This window comes from Triticum aestivum, chromosome 5D (genome assembly GCF_018294505.1).
Source record: "Triticum aestivum cultivar Chinese Spring chromosome 5D, IWGSC CS RefSeq v2.1, whole genome shotgun sequence".
In the NCBI taxonomy this organism is placed as follows: domain Eukaryota; kingdom Viridiplantae; phylum Streptophyta; class Magnoliopsida; order Poales; family Poaceae; genus Triticum; species Triticum aestivum.
The window spans coordinates 463,550,621-463,565,713 of NC_057808.1; the positions used below are offsets into that span (position 1 = coordinate 463,550,621).

General features: G+C 49.0%; 3 protein-coding genes across 3 annotated transcripts; 2 read left to right on the forward strand and 1 right to left on the reverse strand.

The window, feature by feature from the left end:
- Positions 1-234: 234 nt before the first annotated feature.
- Positions 235-3,811, forward strand: LOC123122788 (probable histone H2A variant 3). Its single transcript, XM_044543125.1, has 3 exons — positions 235-343; positions 490-632; positions 3,285-3,811. Exons 2-3 carry the CDS (start codon positions 516-518, stop codon positions 3,579-3,581), a joined length of 414 nt encoding a protein of 137 aa, XP_044399060.1. The 5' UTR covers positions 235-343; positions 490-515; the 3' UTR covers positions 3,582-3,811.
- A 1,288-nt stretch (positions 3,812-5,099) lies between these two features.
- On the forward strand, positions 5,100-7,149 carry LOC123122790 (calmodulin-like protein 4). Its single transcript, XM_044543128.1, has 4 exons — positions 5,100-5,328; positions 6,290-6,447; positions 6,542-6,622; positions 6,715-7,149. Exons 1-4 carry the CDS (start codon positions 5,253-5,255, stop codon positions 6,865-6,867), a joined length of 468 nt encoding a protein of 155 aa, XP_044399063.1. The 5' UTR covers positions 5,100-5,252; the 3' UTR covers positions 6,868-7,149.
- Positions 7,150-7,579: 430 nt separating this feature from the next.
- Positions 7,580-11,108, reverse strand: LOC123122789 (ATP sulfurylase 4, chloroplastic). The gene is made up of 5 exons (XM_044543126.1): positions 10,464-11,108; positions 8,892-9,297; positions 8,422-8,682; positions 8,201-8,287; positions 7,580-8,110 (listed from the first exon to the last, which is right to left on the reverse strand). Exons 1-5 carry the CDS (start codon positions 10,982-10,984, stop codon positions 7,970-7,972), a joined length of 1,416 nt encoding a protein of 471 aa, XP_044399061.1. The 5' UTR covers positions 10,985-11,108; the 3' UTR covers positions 7,580-7,969.
- Between the last annotated feature and the right edge of the window lie 3,985 nt (positions 11,109-15,093).

The window sequence follows — 15,093 nt, forward strand, 5'->3', positions numbered from 1 at the left end:
AACTGCGTGATTATCCTCAGCAACGAGGGTTGTTTTGGTGTTTCAGGCGGCAATTTCGAAAGCCCACAGTAGCAGCCGCTCAAAACGTGCTAACCTTTACAATTTAGCATATCAACACCCCTAGAACCAATAAACTTCAGAACAGCCCTTGTCAGAAGTTCTTACGCACCACGAGGAGCTGTACAGAATAACCTCCTACCACAAGGGCCCGTAGTCAATATCCTCGTTTATAAATTCCCCACCAACCTGAGCCCCAGACCCCGCACCAAGCAGAAAAAAAATCTCTCTCGGCTCCCCGCTCCGAGTCGCGTCGCGTGAGGAGAAAGGAAGGGAAGCCGGAAAGGTAAGGGTCTGCCCGCGAATCCCACAGGGACTCCACCAATTTCCTCCGCGATTTATCCAGCCGGGGCGCGGGATCCGCCCGATTCCTCCCCCGATCTGCGCTGATTCGCCGCCCGACCCGTCGGATTCGGTCCTCCGTTTGTGCAGGGTTCTCGCCGACGCGGAAGGAGGAGATGGCCGGGAAGGGAGGCAAGGGCCTGCTCGCGGCCAAGACGACGGCCGCCAAGACCGCCGAGAAGGACAAGGGGAAGAAGGCCCCCATCTCCCGCTCGTCCCGCGCGGGGCTCCAGGTGAGCGAGCTCTCTCGCACTTGCTCTGCTTTCTCCGTAGGCGGGCTTAGATTTGCTTCGAATTCGAAGCGTCGCGCGCGCGCTCGCGTGCTGGCCGTGGTATCCGAGGGGTTTCGCGGCGCGTGCGCTCTAGGGCACGCCTCCCGGAAGCTGTAGAGGTGATTGCGTGCTGTTCCTGTTGTTTACGCTCGGCATGGGTTAGGTTCTTCGGTTGATTGGTTGCGCGCAGGTTGGGTTGGGTTTTAGAGATTCGGTAGGTTGTAGCGTCTTGCAGAAATTTTGTAGATCTGGAGAAGAATTTGCTCTGTGAGGATTTGGTTTGTGATATGCATTGAGGTTTTGTAGATTCCATTGATGGTATATAGATAGGTGGTGAGTCCATAGTTGTCCGAAGTGTGGAACGATGCCGCGGCTCCTTTTCCGGGGTGGTTCGCCTGGATCTAGGGTTGGGGTTGAGGTGCGGGACGACACCGAGTCGACGGCGGGGACGCGACCCATTCATGCGGAATGATGCCGCGGCCCCTTTTTCGGGGTGGTTCGCCTGGATCTAGGGTTGGGATTGAGGTGCGGGATGACACCGAGTCGACGGCGGGGACGCGACCCATTCATGTGGAACGATGCCGCGGCCCCTTTTCCGGCGTGGTTCGCTTGGATCTAGGGTTGGGATTGAGGTGCGGGACGACACCGAGTCGACGGCGGGGCCGCGACCCATTCATGTGGAACGATGCCCGCGGCCCCTTTTCCGGCGTGGTTCGCTTGGATCTAGGATTGGGATTGAGGTGCGGGACGACACCGAGTTGACGGCGGGGCCGCGACCCATTCATGTGGAACGATGCCGCGGCCCCTTTTCTGGGGTGGTTCGCCTGGATCTAGGGTTGGGATTGAGGTGCGGGACGACACCGAGTCGACGGCGGGGACGCGACCCATTCACGCGGAACGATGCCGCGGCCCCTTTCTTGGGGTGGTTCGCCTGGATCTAGGGTTGGGATTGAGGTGCGGGACGACACGAGTTGGCGGCGGGGACGCGACCCATTCACACGGAACGATGCCACGACCCCTTTTCCTGGGTGGTTCACCTGGATCTAGGGTTGGGATTAAGGTGCGGGACGACACGAGTCGACGGGGGGACGCGACCCATTCACGCGGAACGATGCCGCAGCCCCTTTTCTGGGGTGGTTTGCATGGATCTATGGTTGGGATTGAGGTGCGGGACGACACGAGTCAACGGCGGGGACGCGACCCATTCGCGCGGCATGCCCCTTTTTCGGGTTGGTTCGCCTGGATCTAGGGTTGGGATTGTGGTGCGGGGCGACACGAGCCGACGGCGGGGACGCGACCCATTCATGTGGAACGATGCCGGGGCCCCTTTTCCGGGGTGGTTGACCTGGATATAGGGTTGGGATTGAGGTGTGGGATGACATGAGTAGACGGCGGGGACGCGACTCATTTGTGACCCCAGTTCAGGAACGGTGGCACCCGCTAGAGCCGGTAGTGGAGCTGCACCGCTGGAGGCCTCCGCGGTCACTTTATCCTAGGAATGGATATGGTGGTCGGGGCTTGGTCGCCGCACCCAGCAGCCGGGGAAGCCTAGGGGTCCGAGCTGGGTCATTGAGGGAGCACAGGTGTATGGTCGCTGCTGCCATGTCTCCCTTGACCTGCCTAGATGCAAATCGGGTTGGATGGCGATCAGGATTTAGATTATATTGTTTCCTATTTTTATTAAAGACAAGTAATTCCATATTTCCATATATAGCTCAGATAGATAAAATTATCAGTAGAATTAAGGCATGTAATTAGGCAACTAATTAATTAGTTAACCAACCATAGTATGCCTTGTCCCATCGTTGTTCTTGGGTCATCGTCCTGAAACTGTTTCGGTTGTGTTTTGATCCCTATGTTTGGCCACGGGCGATGCCTGACCCTCGTCCCGTCCCTCAATCCTGTAGACCTAGGAAAGGCAACTATGGATGAGACTGCAGTGGTGTTATGGTCATAATAGTGAAAGATGGGCAATTGGGGAATATTGATGGAGATCATATCACATTAGCTTCGGTCTGAGCGCTGTTTACTAGTTAGAGAGGAAGGTTGTGATTCTGTAATTTGCCCTTTTGGGAATGCATGTGGTGAGCTATGCTGGGAGACACACAAATGATTGAATGAGGCTATTGTGGCTTTTTTCCCCTTAACTTCTTGCAAGTCATGAAGTAATCGATACGTCCTAGTTTAATTGTGTGTATGATATACTGTTGTCACATCAATCTCAGTAGTCATGCTGAATCTTTCTTGGTATCATGTACTGTACTAAACAAGTGATAGTTTGTTAGCATATGCTGATCTGTGATACCGACTTGTGTGTACGTGCTTTCTGCTTTCACATCTGTTTCACAGTCCACTTTAAATATGTGATTGCCATTTGGTCCATGGTTTTCAAATTTATGAATATATATTATTTATTGGCCTTGCACTTTGCAGCATGGGTGCCTAAGTTGGTATGTTTATATAGTCTAATGTTTTGATGAAATCCTACTAAGACACTTGATTTTCGGTGTTTGCATCCTTCGATTTGATGTTACTGTTATGCAATTTTCGTGTATTGCTCTTTTATTGTGAGGCATTCTCTGTGTACTAATTCTTGGCTATGTGATATTTCAGTTCCCTGTGGGCCGTATCCATCGTCAGCTGAAGCAAAGGACTCAGGCCAATGGCCGTGTTGGTGCTACTGCGGCGGTCTACTCTGCTGCTATCCTGGAGTACCTGACAGCTGAGGTCCTGGAGCTGGCTGGCAACGCCAGCAAGGATCTCAAGGTGAAGCGTATCACCCCTCGTCACCTCCAGCTGGCCATCCGTGGAGACGAGGAGCTTGACACCCTCATCAAGGGCACCATTGCTGGTGGAGGTGTGATCCCGCACATCCACAAGTCCCTGATCAACAAGTCCTCCAAAGAGTGAACAGAAAAAATAGCAAAGGAGCATCTCTAGCTTAAACTGGACATTTTCTCAGTCGTCTGTGAGATAAGTTTATCGTCGTGTCGTTTAGCGTTTAGCTGTGCTCCTTCCAGATCGAAGTCGTTGTCTGTCTGTGTAATGTTTACCTGGTACTGATTCAGTCATTTGGACATGGTGTTTATGTTCGTCGTTGACTCTGTGATTGGACTCTGAATGCAAAAACCTTTTAAACATGTTCTGAGTATTTGTTGTTTGTCTCCATCAGCGTCCTTTGGTAGCTGTTTTTGTTCTGGTTTTTCTTGAGTTGGTTTTTGTTCTTGGTTTTTTCAAGTTGTTTTTTATTCTGGTTTTGTCAGTATAGCCCAGTGGAAGGGGCTCAAGTCTTGAGCAGACAAATTAGGGATGCAAATCTGTGACCCTCGCGGAGGGTACCCATTTGCGTTTGTGGGTTTGACTGTTGAATGATTGATTCTGCTGCAGCAGTGTGCTGCTGTGTGTTCAGTATGCATGGCTGATCCTAACCAGGTGCAGTGATCATCGGTGACTCACAAGTGCTGTTCGCTTGAGTAGCTTTCGGTTGACTAGACAAGGCCTGTACTTAAATAATTTACATTGTTGTTGATCCAGCTTATATATGAATTAGTCGTCAGTGTGCTGATTGTTTTAATCGCCGACTAAGTTCAAGTACACCTGTTACCAAACATGTTGATACTTTTCTAAGTCGCAGCTGCCCACTTCAAAGTTTATCCAGCCCGTCTGAAGCTACATCTGTTGTGTTTTTTTCCTAGTCCTATGGACAGTGGCACAGTCCAGGTGCGTAGCTGCACCGCTCAAAAAAAAAAAAGGTGCGTAGCTGCAGTAGATCAAGCAGTAGATGATTTCCTTCCCCCTTCAGCAGTTGCTTACCTGTACACGCTTTGCTTCTCCTGTTTCGAAGCCACTTTGGTACTATCAGATTCATCTCGTGTAACCGGGCTGCTGATGAAGTACAGTAGCAGGTTGTTTGCCTAGAGCTTCGGCAGTCTGGGACACTAATGCCCTTTGATTTTATCTCATCCCTATATTTGTAAACGATCAAGGACAGGCCCGGCACAATGGTGGAGCACTTCCCACTTGTGCAAGAGGTCCTCAGTCCGATACGGCCTCTCTAAACTACACCGTGCAATGATAAGATTTGCCTCGTATAATCTTTTCCCAGACCTCACCTACCCTACCATCCTCTGCCCCTGAATGCAACGAAAAACCGAAGGCAGAATGGTGCATACTGTTTTCTAGCAGCATATGTATATATACTCCTATACGCTTCATCGCTGACGGATGAGATCGGGGCTACTGCCGTGTCCGCTGTCGCGAGCACCGCGGGGAAATGGCAGGGAAAGCGCAGGAAATGGCCAGGAAAACCAGGAGACCCAGCGCCAAGTTTTTCCACAAGGCGTCCACAGCGTGGCTAGCGCGTGTGCGTCCCTGTCCGTCTCCGAGCACACCGAGGTCAGGTCATCTTTATTTATCTCTACCCGGCCCTTTTTCTCCCATGGCCATCGGCATTGGCATTGCAGGATACTTCCGCCCAGCTTCCTCCCTCTCCTCTCCTCTCCCCCATATATTTCCTCTTGCTAGCCACTGCTTGCTCCTCCTTGCTCCATTGAACATTAGTCCAGAGGCTGCGGCGTGCGCATGGAACAGGCGCTGACGGGCGAGCAGATGGTGGCGTTCCAGGAGGCCTTCTCCCTCTTCGACAAGAACGGCGATGGTCCGTCTGCCTTCTGCTTTCCCCTCCCCTCCCCTCTCCTCGATCGCTTTGCTTATTTTCAGTGTTCCGTTTGTTCCTACTCTGTTGTTGCTCATAGCTGGCTTTTCCAAGCAATGCTATTGTTTTATTTCCGTTTCATCCTTTTTTTTGTGGGTGTTTCATCTTTTCTAGTATCTGTCGTGGACTACTAGAAATGGACAAGGCTTTTGTAGCAACACAAAGCTCGGTAGAGACGCAAAAACTCCTCAAATGCAAAACAGGCAGCCCTAACCTGAATGAGCCATAAATAGGACGGGCTCATGGTTTTCTAACGTGCCGCCGCTTGTCCAACTCTATCCGCTCTAGAGCAAGCAGTATATGACTAATTTCAGATATTATAGCCTGTTTTTAGTTCTTCTCTCGAACGATGCTAGAGTAGTGAATTCAACCCTGCAATTCAAAGAATCTTCATACAAAACCCCCTACTACAGAGACCTGTTGTGCCAAACAAGCACTTGGTTTAGTCAAAGAACACTTTAGATTGTCACAACAAGTGCTTTGCAGTCCACCTACTTTCTTCAGAATTTGTTTTCTTATCTCTGCAGTCCACCTACTTTCTACACACAAAAAATGCCTATACATGGCTCGCTAATCTAATGGCCAAGTTCCTCAAGTAATTTTTAGACAGAAAGTTCCTTAAGCAATCCATGACATTCCCTTCAAGAATCAAAACTGTTTTCTGATGGCTGTGGCGATATTTACTTGTCATACACTTCTCTACTCGTATACATTTAAGTAGTACTCCTGTTTATCATATCCTTTGCCTCCTCAAACCTCTTATCTTTTGCCAAAATCTTTGACCGCACGTGGTGTTGTCTTGGCCCCTCCGGGATCAGGATAAGTATGAGCTAAAATGAACAATAATTATTTTTTGATCCTGATTGACATGTGAGATATTGGGACATTAATTTGTCACATGAAGGATGCATCAGCTTGGAAGAGCTGGCCGCGGTGACTCGCTCCCTCGGCCTCGACCCGACCAACCAGGAGCTCAATGACATGATGCGTGAAGTCGACATGGATGGGAACGGCACCATTGATTTCCAGGAGTTCTTGAGCCTCATTGCCAGGAAGATGCAGGTGAAGCTCTGCAAACTGATGAACGGTCAATTGTTTGCTTTAATTATATTAGTTTGAACGTGCTGTTACTTTCGATTTCCATGTGAATTTGCAGGACGGAGACGCCGACGAAGAGCTCAAGGAAGCTTTCGAGGTCCTGGACAAGGATCGAAATGGTTTCATCTCCCCTGTTGAGGTGAATATGTTGGCACCCTCTTCTCAGGTTCAGATAATCCCCAAGCTCGTTTGAGGCACTCCTGAATTTCATGTTGCCCATGTGAAATGCAGCTGAGGACGGTGATGATCAATCTCGGGGAGAAGATGACCGACGAGGAGGTCGAGCAGATGATCAGGGAGGCGGACACCGATGGTGACGGGCAGGTGAACTACGATGAATTCGTGCTCATGATGAAGAATGCTGAGCGCAAGATAACTGGGTGAACAAAAGTAATTATGCTGGTGATAGGTGTGAAACCACTGGTTCTCAGATTGGATTCACTGTCTCCGTTTTAAATTCGCTGCTTGTAGTAGTTATTTTCAGAAGCCACTGTAAGCTTGTGTATTCATCTTAGAAGCTGTTTGTGCACTATATATGTAACGGCAATTGCCACATATATTTACACCACGTTCTTTGGTTCTTGTAGGCTATGTTTAGCCACCTTTATGATTTTTACAATGTAGTGGTCAGTTGTGTACCAAATGAATGGAATTAGCTACAACACAGTCGTTTGTGTCTATGACAATCTACAACACAGTCGTTTGTAAGATGATAAGTTTGGCAGGCAAAGCGAGGCAACTCTACAAGGCGAACCCTTACTTCTGCCCTAGATGACCCGACAGTCCGGCACTCGCCGGACTAAGGAGGGGCAAGGGGAGGCCTGATCTGGTAGCCGAGTGCAAAGCGGATGCCTGAGGTGGTGGTTTGAGAAAGAAATGAGGAGCAAAAAAATGCATCATCCAGCGGTCCACACACACTCTTATGTTTTTAAGAAAAAATAACTCAGACACTCCCTAAAAGAATCTATCGTGTCAATTTCAGTTCTTACGCTTGAACATTTCCTATTCATTTTGCCATCATGTGCTCCAGCGAAAAAAATAACACCATGAAAATAAAAATCATGAGAAATCTGAACACCGAACCTAAGAAGAGATCTTAGCAAACACATCAAGCACTAGATAAATTACCACAATATTGTATATTTAGTTATGTACAAATCTGGCAAGAGGATACAAAACCCATCCTTATTGGCACCACAAACACATGATGGGCTCCAGGGGGCAACACTGCTAGCAGATACTCCCTCCGTCCGGAAATACTTGTCATCAAAATGGATAAAAAGAGGTGTATCTAGAACTAAAATACATCTAGATACATCCCTTTTTATTCATCTTGATGACAAGTATTTCCGGACGGAGGGAGTACTATTATGCAGTACACAAACCACACAGGGAGTGTTGGGGATCATGCCCAAATGTCAAGTCTTACCACCAATATACAATCATATATCATTGGTTCATGATACGAGATAGAACGCCACGGCTTCTACGCCGCAACCGCCTCTCGCAGTTTGCTGCTGCCTTCTGGTGGTGCCAAGCTGTCGTAGTACTCGACGAGGACCTTCCAGCCACCCGGGCACATAAAACCATCTGGTGGGCTCTCACGGTTCTTGGCAAGGCTACGCATCTGTTTACGGAGGCAAGTTTGTTAGGACAATGACTAACAAAAAGCTGGTGCCGAAGTTCCTGATGTGCAAATGACACTGAAATGAATTACCTTTGTGCCAGAGATGAACAGGAAGTCCTCTTTCCTTGATGGGTCGAAGAAATTCATCTTGTTATGCTTTGTGTCGTATGCAGCCACCTGATCCAAAATAAGAATCAGAAGACATGTCAAGAAACCAGAATAAGTCTACGATGCTGTATTTCGAAAATGAATAATATAAACTGTTGAAGTCAAGATCGGAATGAGGTATCTGGTCCGGAATGATTACACACCTTGAAAGGAAGGATATTGAGCCTCTCAAGCCCAGGAGCCATGCTCAGTACTTTTTTCCCGTGATCAGCATCATAAAGGTCCCTCTTTTCGGTCGGGTGGCCCATACCAGCAGGGTCTCTTCCCACAATATAGAAGTTTGCACCAGCATTTATACGAGCCTTAGCATGCCACTGGACCTCAGTTGGCCCAGCATAGTGCATTGGAGAGGGGAAGATTGCAACCACAGTTGATTCTGGGTTTAGGACACCTTCCTCAAGAACCTAGCAAAATGAAGAAACGTCAGAACCATGCAGGAATTGTACATTTTACATCTTAAAAGTGTCTATATTAGTGTCATCAAATAAAAGGTTTCACAATACGGCATGGCATGATTCCTGTTGCCCAGGATTATAGTTAATTTCTATGGCATATAGGAGTCACATTTCTTTTTTTATAGAAAATGGATGATAGGATTGTTATGACTAAATACCTTCTCATGCTGCTTCATTCTCACACTAAGAGGCACGTCATCTGCTTTTGTGAATCCTCCCAGTGGATGGAGAAGAAGAACAGGGTTTTTGTAGCCCATCTCAAGAAGGCGCCTCCGTGTATCAGTCATGAGCAGTGCATGCCCATTGTGCACAGGGTTACGAAGTTGAAAAGCAAATACTGCATCTGCATTGCGCCTGGCAAATTCTTCACGCAGCTGTGCTGGAGACAAACGATACTGATCCAGACCATCATTATACTTGATTGGTTCTATAACCTCCAGGTCTCCACCAATCAACCAATCACCAGCATTTGTAATCGCCTCCTCTACGTACGGCAGTCCACGTGCAGTTGTTCCCCAAGTCCGTGCAATTCTTTCTTCCTTGTTATGCTTGTAGATCTCAATACTGAAGAAAGAAGGGGCGAGTGTTAAAAATGAGTTGCAGATGTAGAGCATTAAGTACAGTAAAAGAAAACCACACTCCTTATCATATAAATAGGCTATGCTTGTTTCCAACACATTGGAAGCCATGTGTAACATCTTCTCAAGACTAGAGATTCCGTCAACAGATAGCGGCGTCTTACGTCAATGTCATTATGTCACTTCAGTTATCAGGTGACCACATTTCTGGGCCAGCATCATTTTCATTTTTAGCGTTCAATGTTTAAAAGAAGTCTATACTTAAATGGCAAATACAAGAGAATCACGGTGATGTAAGTACGAGGCATCGCACACTCTAAAGTACTAGGAAAGGCGGCGAAAAAACGACAAAACGGAATATCTATTCAAGGAAACGATACGATAAGATATGTAATTTAATATGCCTGAAGGTATTATCAAGTTTAATACGACCGAAGATATTACCAAGTTTACTACGACCAACGGTATTATCAAGTTGACTACGACCGAAGGTATTGTCAAGTTTACTAATCATCTATTGGAGGATGCATGATTGGAATACCACGGATATCTGAAGTCTGTCAACATATACAAATATGCTGTTAAAAGTATGAGTGAAGTCCTCACTATCATAGCCCCATTCCACAAAAGCGGAAACTGCTACTCCCTCCGTCCGGAAATACTTGTCATCAAGATGAATAAAAAGGGATGTATCTAGATGTATTTTAGTTCTAGATACACCTCTTTTTATCCATTTTGATGACAAGTATTTCCGGACGGAGGGAGTACGAATTTAGTTTGACTGTCAAATAACCACTTGAGGTAGAAAATTGCTAGCCATCATTGCCCGTATTCTTGGTAAAAGAAATATATACTGACACTAAGTTCACATAAGACCTCGAATTGTGTATGAAGATAAGCTATGTAGCGATTGAAATGTGCAAACCATATGTCCCCTTAACAGTTAATCCACAAGTTTCAGATTGAAGAAACCACCATTGTCAGCAGGAGCCTAATTAAGCTCAACCCAAGCCCCCAATTCCTACCCAAACATTATAAATTCCATATTGAAATTGGTACTACTGTAGCTACATTTAATCATGGGGAAGGATTGGCAGACATCAATCGGAGAGGGGGAAAAACAGGAGAGAAGGAAGGGGGATGCGTTCTCACTCGCTGAGCACGGCGACGGGGCGGTCGTGGGCGTCGACGAGCGCGACGGCGGTGGCGCCGTCGGCCTGGATGGCGCGGCGCTGGGCGTCGTCGAGGGCGAGGACGATGGGCACGGACATGTTGACGAGGCTGCCATCGCCGCCGCGGACGGCGTTGAAATGAAGTGCTTGGAGGAACTCGGTCTCGCGCATGAAGCCGCGCAGCGGGCTGGCCCAGCCCTCGCTGAGCACGTGCAGCCACTCGGTGTCCACGCGGCCCAGGCGCAGCCGGTGCGGCAGCGCCGCCGCCTCCCGCCGCAGCGCCGCCCGCCGGCCGCCCTTCTCGGGCGCCACCAGCTCCACCAGCCTGCCCCCGTCGGGCTCGATCAGGCCGCCGGCCCGGCACCGCACCCCTCGCGCCGCCGCCGCCGGGGCCCTGCCGCCCCTCACCGCGACCCGCGCCGCCGGCTGTCCCTGGCCCTGGCCCCTGCCCGGCCGCGCCAGCTGCGGGAATCTCACTGCGAAGGCGGCCTGCGTCGCCATGGCTGCTGCTTCTTGTCGACGATTTGGTCTCTCTCGGATTCCACCTCCGCCCCACTACTTATATCGTGTCGGGGCGTTTGTGTTTTCGTCTCGCGCTTGCCTTGTGGCTGGCGGGGCGGCCTGACCTTCGTGGTGGGTGCGTGTATAAAAAATGGGGGGAGGGGGTGGAGGTGAACCTGGATGGGATTGCGGGGAGGGTGCGGGGCGGAGGCCATGGGCGCGGTGAACGTGGACAAGGGGAGTGGGGGACGTGGGGGCTGCGCTAATGGGGGCTGATGAGGATGGATCATGGAGCGGGCTGGGAAGTGCCTTCCTCCTCGCCTTGCCTCTTGGCAGGCAGTTTCGGTTTTTTTTAGGGCTTGGACTTGGACTGGTGTCCCGACTTTCCTGACGTATGAACATATGTAGTGCTGCATCTTTGTTAAACTTGGATCGTCTGCGCCGTGTAGGCTATGGCCCCGCACGGCTCCTTCTTGATGATTCAGCTGAAATAAGATTACTTCTATCAATCTTTTTCCCGGGCGAATATCATTACTTCTCCTGCGTTTCATGGCTGCCGGACCTGCCGCCACAACGTACGCGATCTTTTTTGTCAATACGATCCGAACGTGGTCTTTTCTGACAAAAATTCGAGGAGCGGAGGTAGTGTTCATGTCATCGCATTCCATGTATTGGCAATTTGGCATGGCTCAATGAAACTAGTGGGTTGGCTATTCTTGGCTTATCGATAGCCTTCGAACAACAAACTACAAAGTACAGTACTGCGCCACCTTTTTTTATGGTAGCTTACTATGTATCACCTATTGGTGAGGCCTTCTAGTGCTTCCGGGCTCCCCTAGCCCCTACTTTGGTCTACGACACTCGTCAATAGACAAAATACTTGTTCACGTGAAAATATGTGTATCTAAGTGTAGTCATACCATACGTTGAGAAGCCCGATGTAGGAGGGACGAAGTTTGAGGATTGACCTTAACGATACAATTAGTTTGTGGGTTGGATTGTAAGATCACAATTAGGGTTTTCTTTCCGACTTTTCATCTGGTAAGAGCATCTACAATCGGACTTGTCAAATCTACCCCCCTATACGCCCGTCGCCCCCTTATATCTTGTGCCCGGCATCTACATATTTCAAATCCGGACTCTCAAATCCATGCACGCCAATCATACAAGCCAATGTCGCACGTAAATAACAAATGTAGGTACCGAAAATACATAGGTCTTGCTACATAAAATTTGTTTAAGTGCACAACTCAAACATCCTCAGAGTAGCGTGCACTTCTGCTTAGCAGAGAAAGAAAGTTGGCCGCAACAATCCCTCTTGAGTTTGAAGTAGTCATCGTGTGCCTCCACTCCCTCCACAATGCGCAAGAACATGATTTCTGCATGCAAAAACGGCGACGAAACCATGGATCGTCAGGGAAAGTTGGGTTCGAAGCAAAGTAGTCCCTCTGCTATAGCCGTGCGCCGGACATCCTATCCCGATTGATCACTCTTCTCCCTTTTGATTGAGCCCTTGAAGTTGAGAATATGCTCCACCTGCCGGTCCATTTCCTCCTGCATGCTCATGAGCATGATCATGTCCACTTCTTCGTCTGAATATGAGGAATTGAAGAACTCTTCTTGAATCATTTGATCAAGCTCCGCCGGTTCATACTCCTCGTTAGACGAAGCATTGGAATTCATCGTTTTCCCTAAAAAATCACTAAAAAATCCGGTCAGACAATGCATCGAACACATAGAGCGCAAGGCGGAGCCAGAGAGTTGTCGGACGTACCGCGGTGGGGTTCGAGCCGACGAAGACGTCCCCAGCGGCGAGGACGGGGGAGAGGACTGCTCTGCCAGAGGTGCTGGCGCAGAGGCTAGGAACGGCTGTGGGCTGCGCGTGGCGGCGGACCGGCGAGACAAACGTCGAGGAGGAGGAGGAAGAAAGGAGAGAGCAAATGGATCCGGTAGATCCATTTGGTGGATTTGGTGCAATTTGCGATAGGGTCGGGCTGTCGGGTCCGACGTGGACGGAGTGCTCGGATGCCCCATATCCGCCTCATATTTAGGTTGGATTTGAGGGGTACCGGTCAGTCCGGGTATTTGAGGCCCGTTTGACGCGCCCATTTGGGTTGAAATTCCGTGACCCGTCAGTGACCGGGCGGCCCGCCCGGGGCATATGAGGCGGGTTTGGGGCGCCCGGCTGTAGATGCTCTAACCGATCACCATTCTATCCACTCATTCTTTTTGTTATGCTTTTATATCAACGAGTTTCTTTGTTATTTTGCCTTCCTTTACTTTTTTAGTGATAGATAACATGTATGCAATGGCGTGCATGTTAAAGAAATAAGAATATTAGCATGAACTCCATCATGTACCACTTCAAATATTTTTAGGTGCACCCGTTGTTATTGGTCAAATGTGGTGGGTTTCTTCATAATTATATAGTGAACTGACTTGGGGTGCTGTCATACGGGGCTTGTTCGACTCGATCCTTGAGTTGAGGATGAGAAGATGTAGTGTGAGGGCATCCCATGTGGTGGAGCCAAGGAGCATGGGCAGCTGCACGAAGAGGTTTTTGAAACCTTGGAACGGTGTGTCCGAAACAAGATGTTTTTTTGTAATCGAGTCACTAAAGTTATATCTATTAATTAAGAATATAATTACCAAATTGATTAATTAGCCAAAAATGGACGAAAACAGTTAAAATATGCCGAGGAGACGAGACAACTCAATCAAACTGGCCACCCACAAAGATCTATACACAAAGCCGAAGAGAGGAACTCCGTCGAGGTTGCCAGCACAATGTCACCGAATCTGACCCTTCAAACTTCCGTGGAACGCGTCTGGGTAGTGACCAGATGCGTTCTTACTTTGTTTACAATTTGTCCGATCAAATGCATATGATTAATAGGGATGGAGAGAGGGAGAGAATAGAAAGAATAAAAAAAGATAAAATATGGTCCGAGATGGGCCGCATCCTACGTGTCGGGCTATCTGGTCATGCTCGGACATCTCCATGTTCTCCTCGTATATTTTGTGGATATGATAATTTGAGGACAATTCGGTCATATGAAGACAAAGTGAGGGTCTGATTGAGTGCCTTTTTTCTTCTCTCTGTCCGAGCAGTGATCGGGGTTTGGGTGGTCGGGTTGTAGACGCTCTAAAAACGTTGAATGGGCTACCGGCGGCTTTTGTAGTGTGGCAAGTCCAACACGAGCGAGAGATATGCACATACAGGTCCGCCTTTTGCTGCTTTCCCGTCATGAATGATTGCTGCGTGTGTTGTTTTAGTAATGGTAGAGAACTGAGCGTAGCTCAGTTGGCAAGGCGCGGGAGTTCGCAGCCAGCCCAACAGGGTTCAAGTCTTGACTTGAGTGTTTGATGCTCACGGAGTTTTCTTCTATAAAAAAATGCCAACAGGCTAGTCTAGCCCAGGTTGGTCTTGTTTTTGTTTTAGTTTTAGTAATGGCCTAATGGATACGCTTTTTGTTATGTTAGCAACAGCTGGTTTCAAGACAGCAACAGGCTTGGCTTTGTTTAGTGGGGGGAAATCAAGGACCATTCGTGATTCGGCTGGTCATAGGCTCCTTTCTACTCCAGCAGGCTAAACAAGTGTTTAATGCGTGTTTGCTACCGCCGAAGATGCCAATCTGAAACGAGTAACGTGGGCGGGCAACCAGGGGCTCTTCACGGGGCAGAGGGGCGCTGCAAAATGATCAACAGTGGTTTGGCGCGAGCGATATCTTGTCAAGATGAAGCGGCACAGGCTGGAACTAATTTACCACTGATAATATTATTATTTTTGAAACAGAACACTGATAATAATGAAGGGGTTGTGTTTTGGTAGACGGAAGCGATCACGCACAGTACCGTACGTGCGACAATTCAAAGGCCAGCGGTGCATGCCTGCGCGGCGGCGATGGCGACGGCGACGTGGAGGGAAGTGGACCTGGCAACCTCGGCCCTGACGCGACGGGAGGGAACCACACGCGAACCACGAGATCCGACAGAGGCGGGTCAGAGTGTGATCCCCGCGCCACGACGGCAGGGACCTGTGCGTGAGCGAGTACGTACGTCGACGCTGATCGAGCGTGTTGCCTTCCGTGCGCGGGGACGTACGCACA

Bases quoted from the DNA above. Each gene is read 5' to 3' on its own strand.
- LOC123122788 (XM_044543125.1), top strand. From the start codon at position 516: ATGGCCGGGAAGGGAGGCAAGGGCCTGCTCGCGGCCAAGACGACGGCC. The intron at 633-3,284 runs GTGAGCGAGCTC...GTGATATTTCAG, and splicing joins CGTCCCGCGCGGGGCTCCAG to TTCCCTGTGGGCCGTATCCA.
- LOC123122790 (XM_044543128.1), top strand. From the start codon at position 5,253: ATGGAACAGGCGCTGACGGGCGAGCAGATGGTGGCGTTCCAGGAGGCC. The intron at 5,329-6,289 runs GTCCGTCTGCCT...TGTCACATGAAG, and splicing joins CTTCGACAAGAACGGCGATG to GATGCATCAGCTTGGAAGAG. The intron at 6,623-6,714 runs GTGAATATGTTG...TGTGAAATGCAG, and splicing joins GTTTCATCTCCCCTGTTGAG to CTGAGGACGGTGATGATCAA.
- LOC123122789 (XM_044543126.1), bottom strand. From the start codon at position 10,984: ATGGCGACGCAGGCCGCCTTCGCAGTGAGATTCCCGCAGCTGGCGCGG. The intron at 8,288-8,421 runs GTGTGTAATCAT...ATTTTGGATCAG, and splicing joins TCAATATCCTTCCTTTCAAG to GTGGCTGCATACGACACAAA. The intron at 8,111-8,200 runs GTAATTCATTTC...CTCCGTAAACAG, and splicing joins TGTTCATCTCTGGCACAAAG to ATGCGTAGCCTTGCCAAGAA.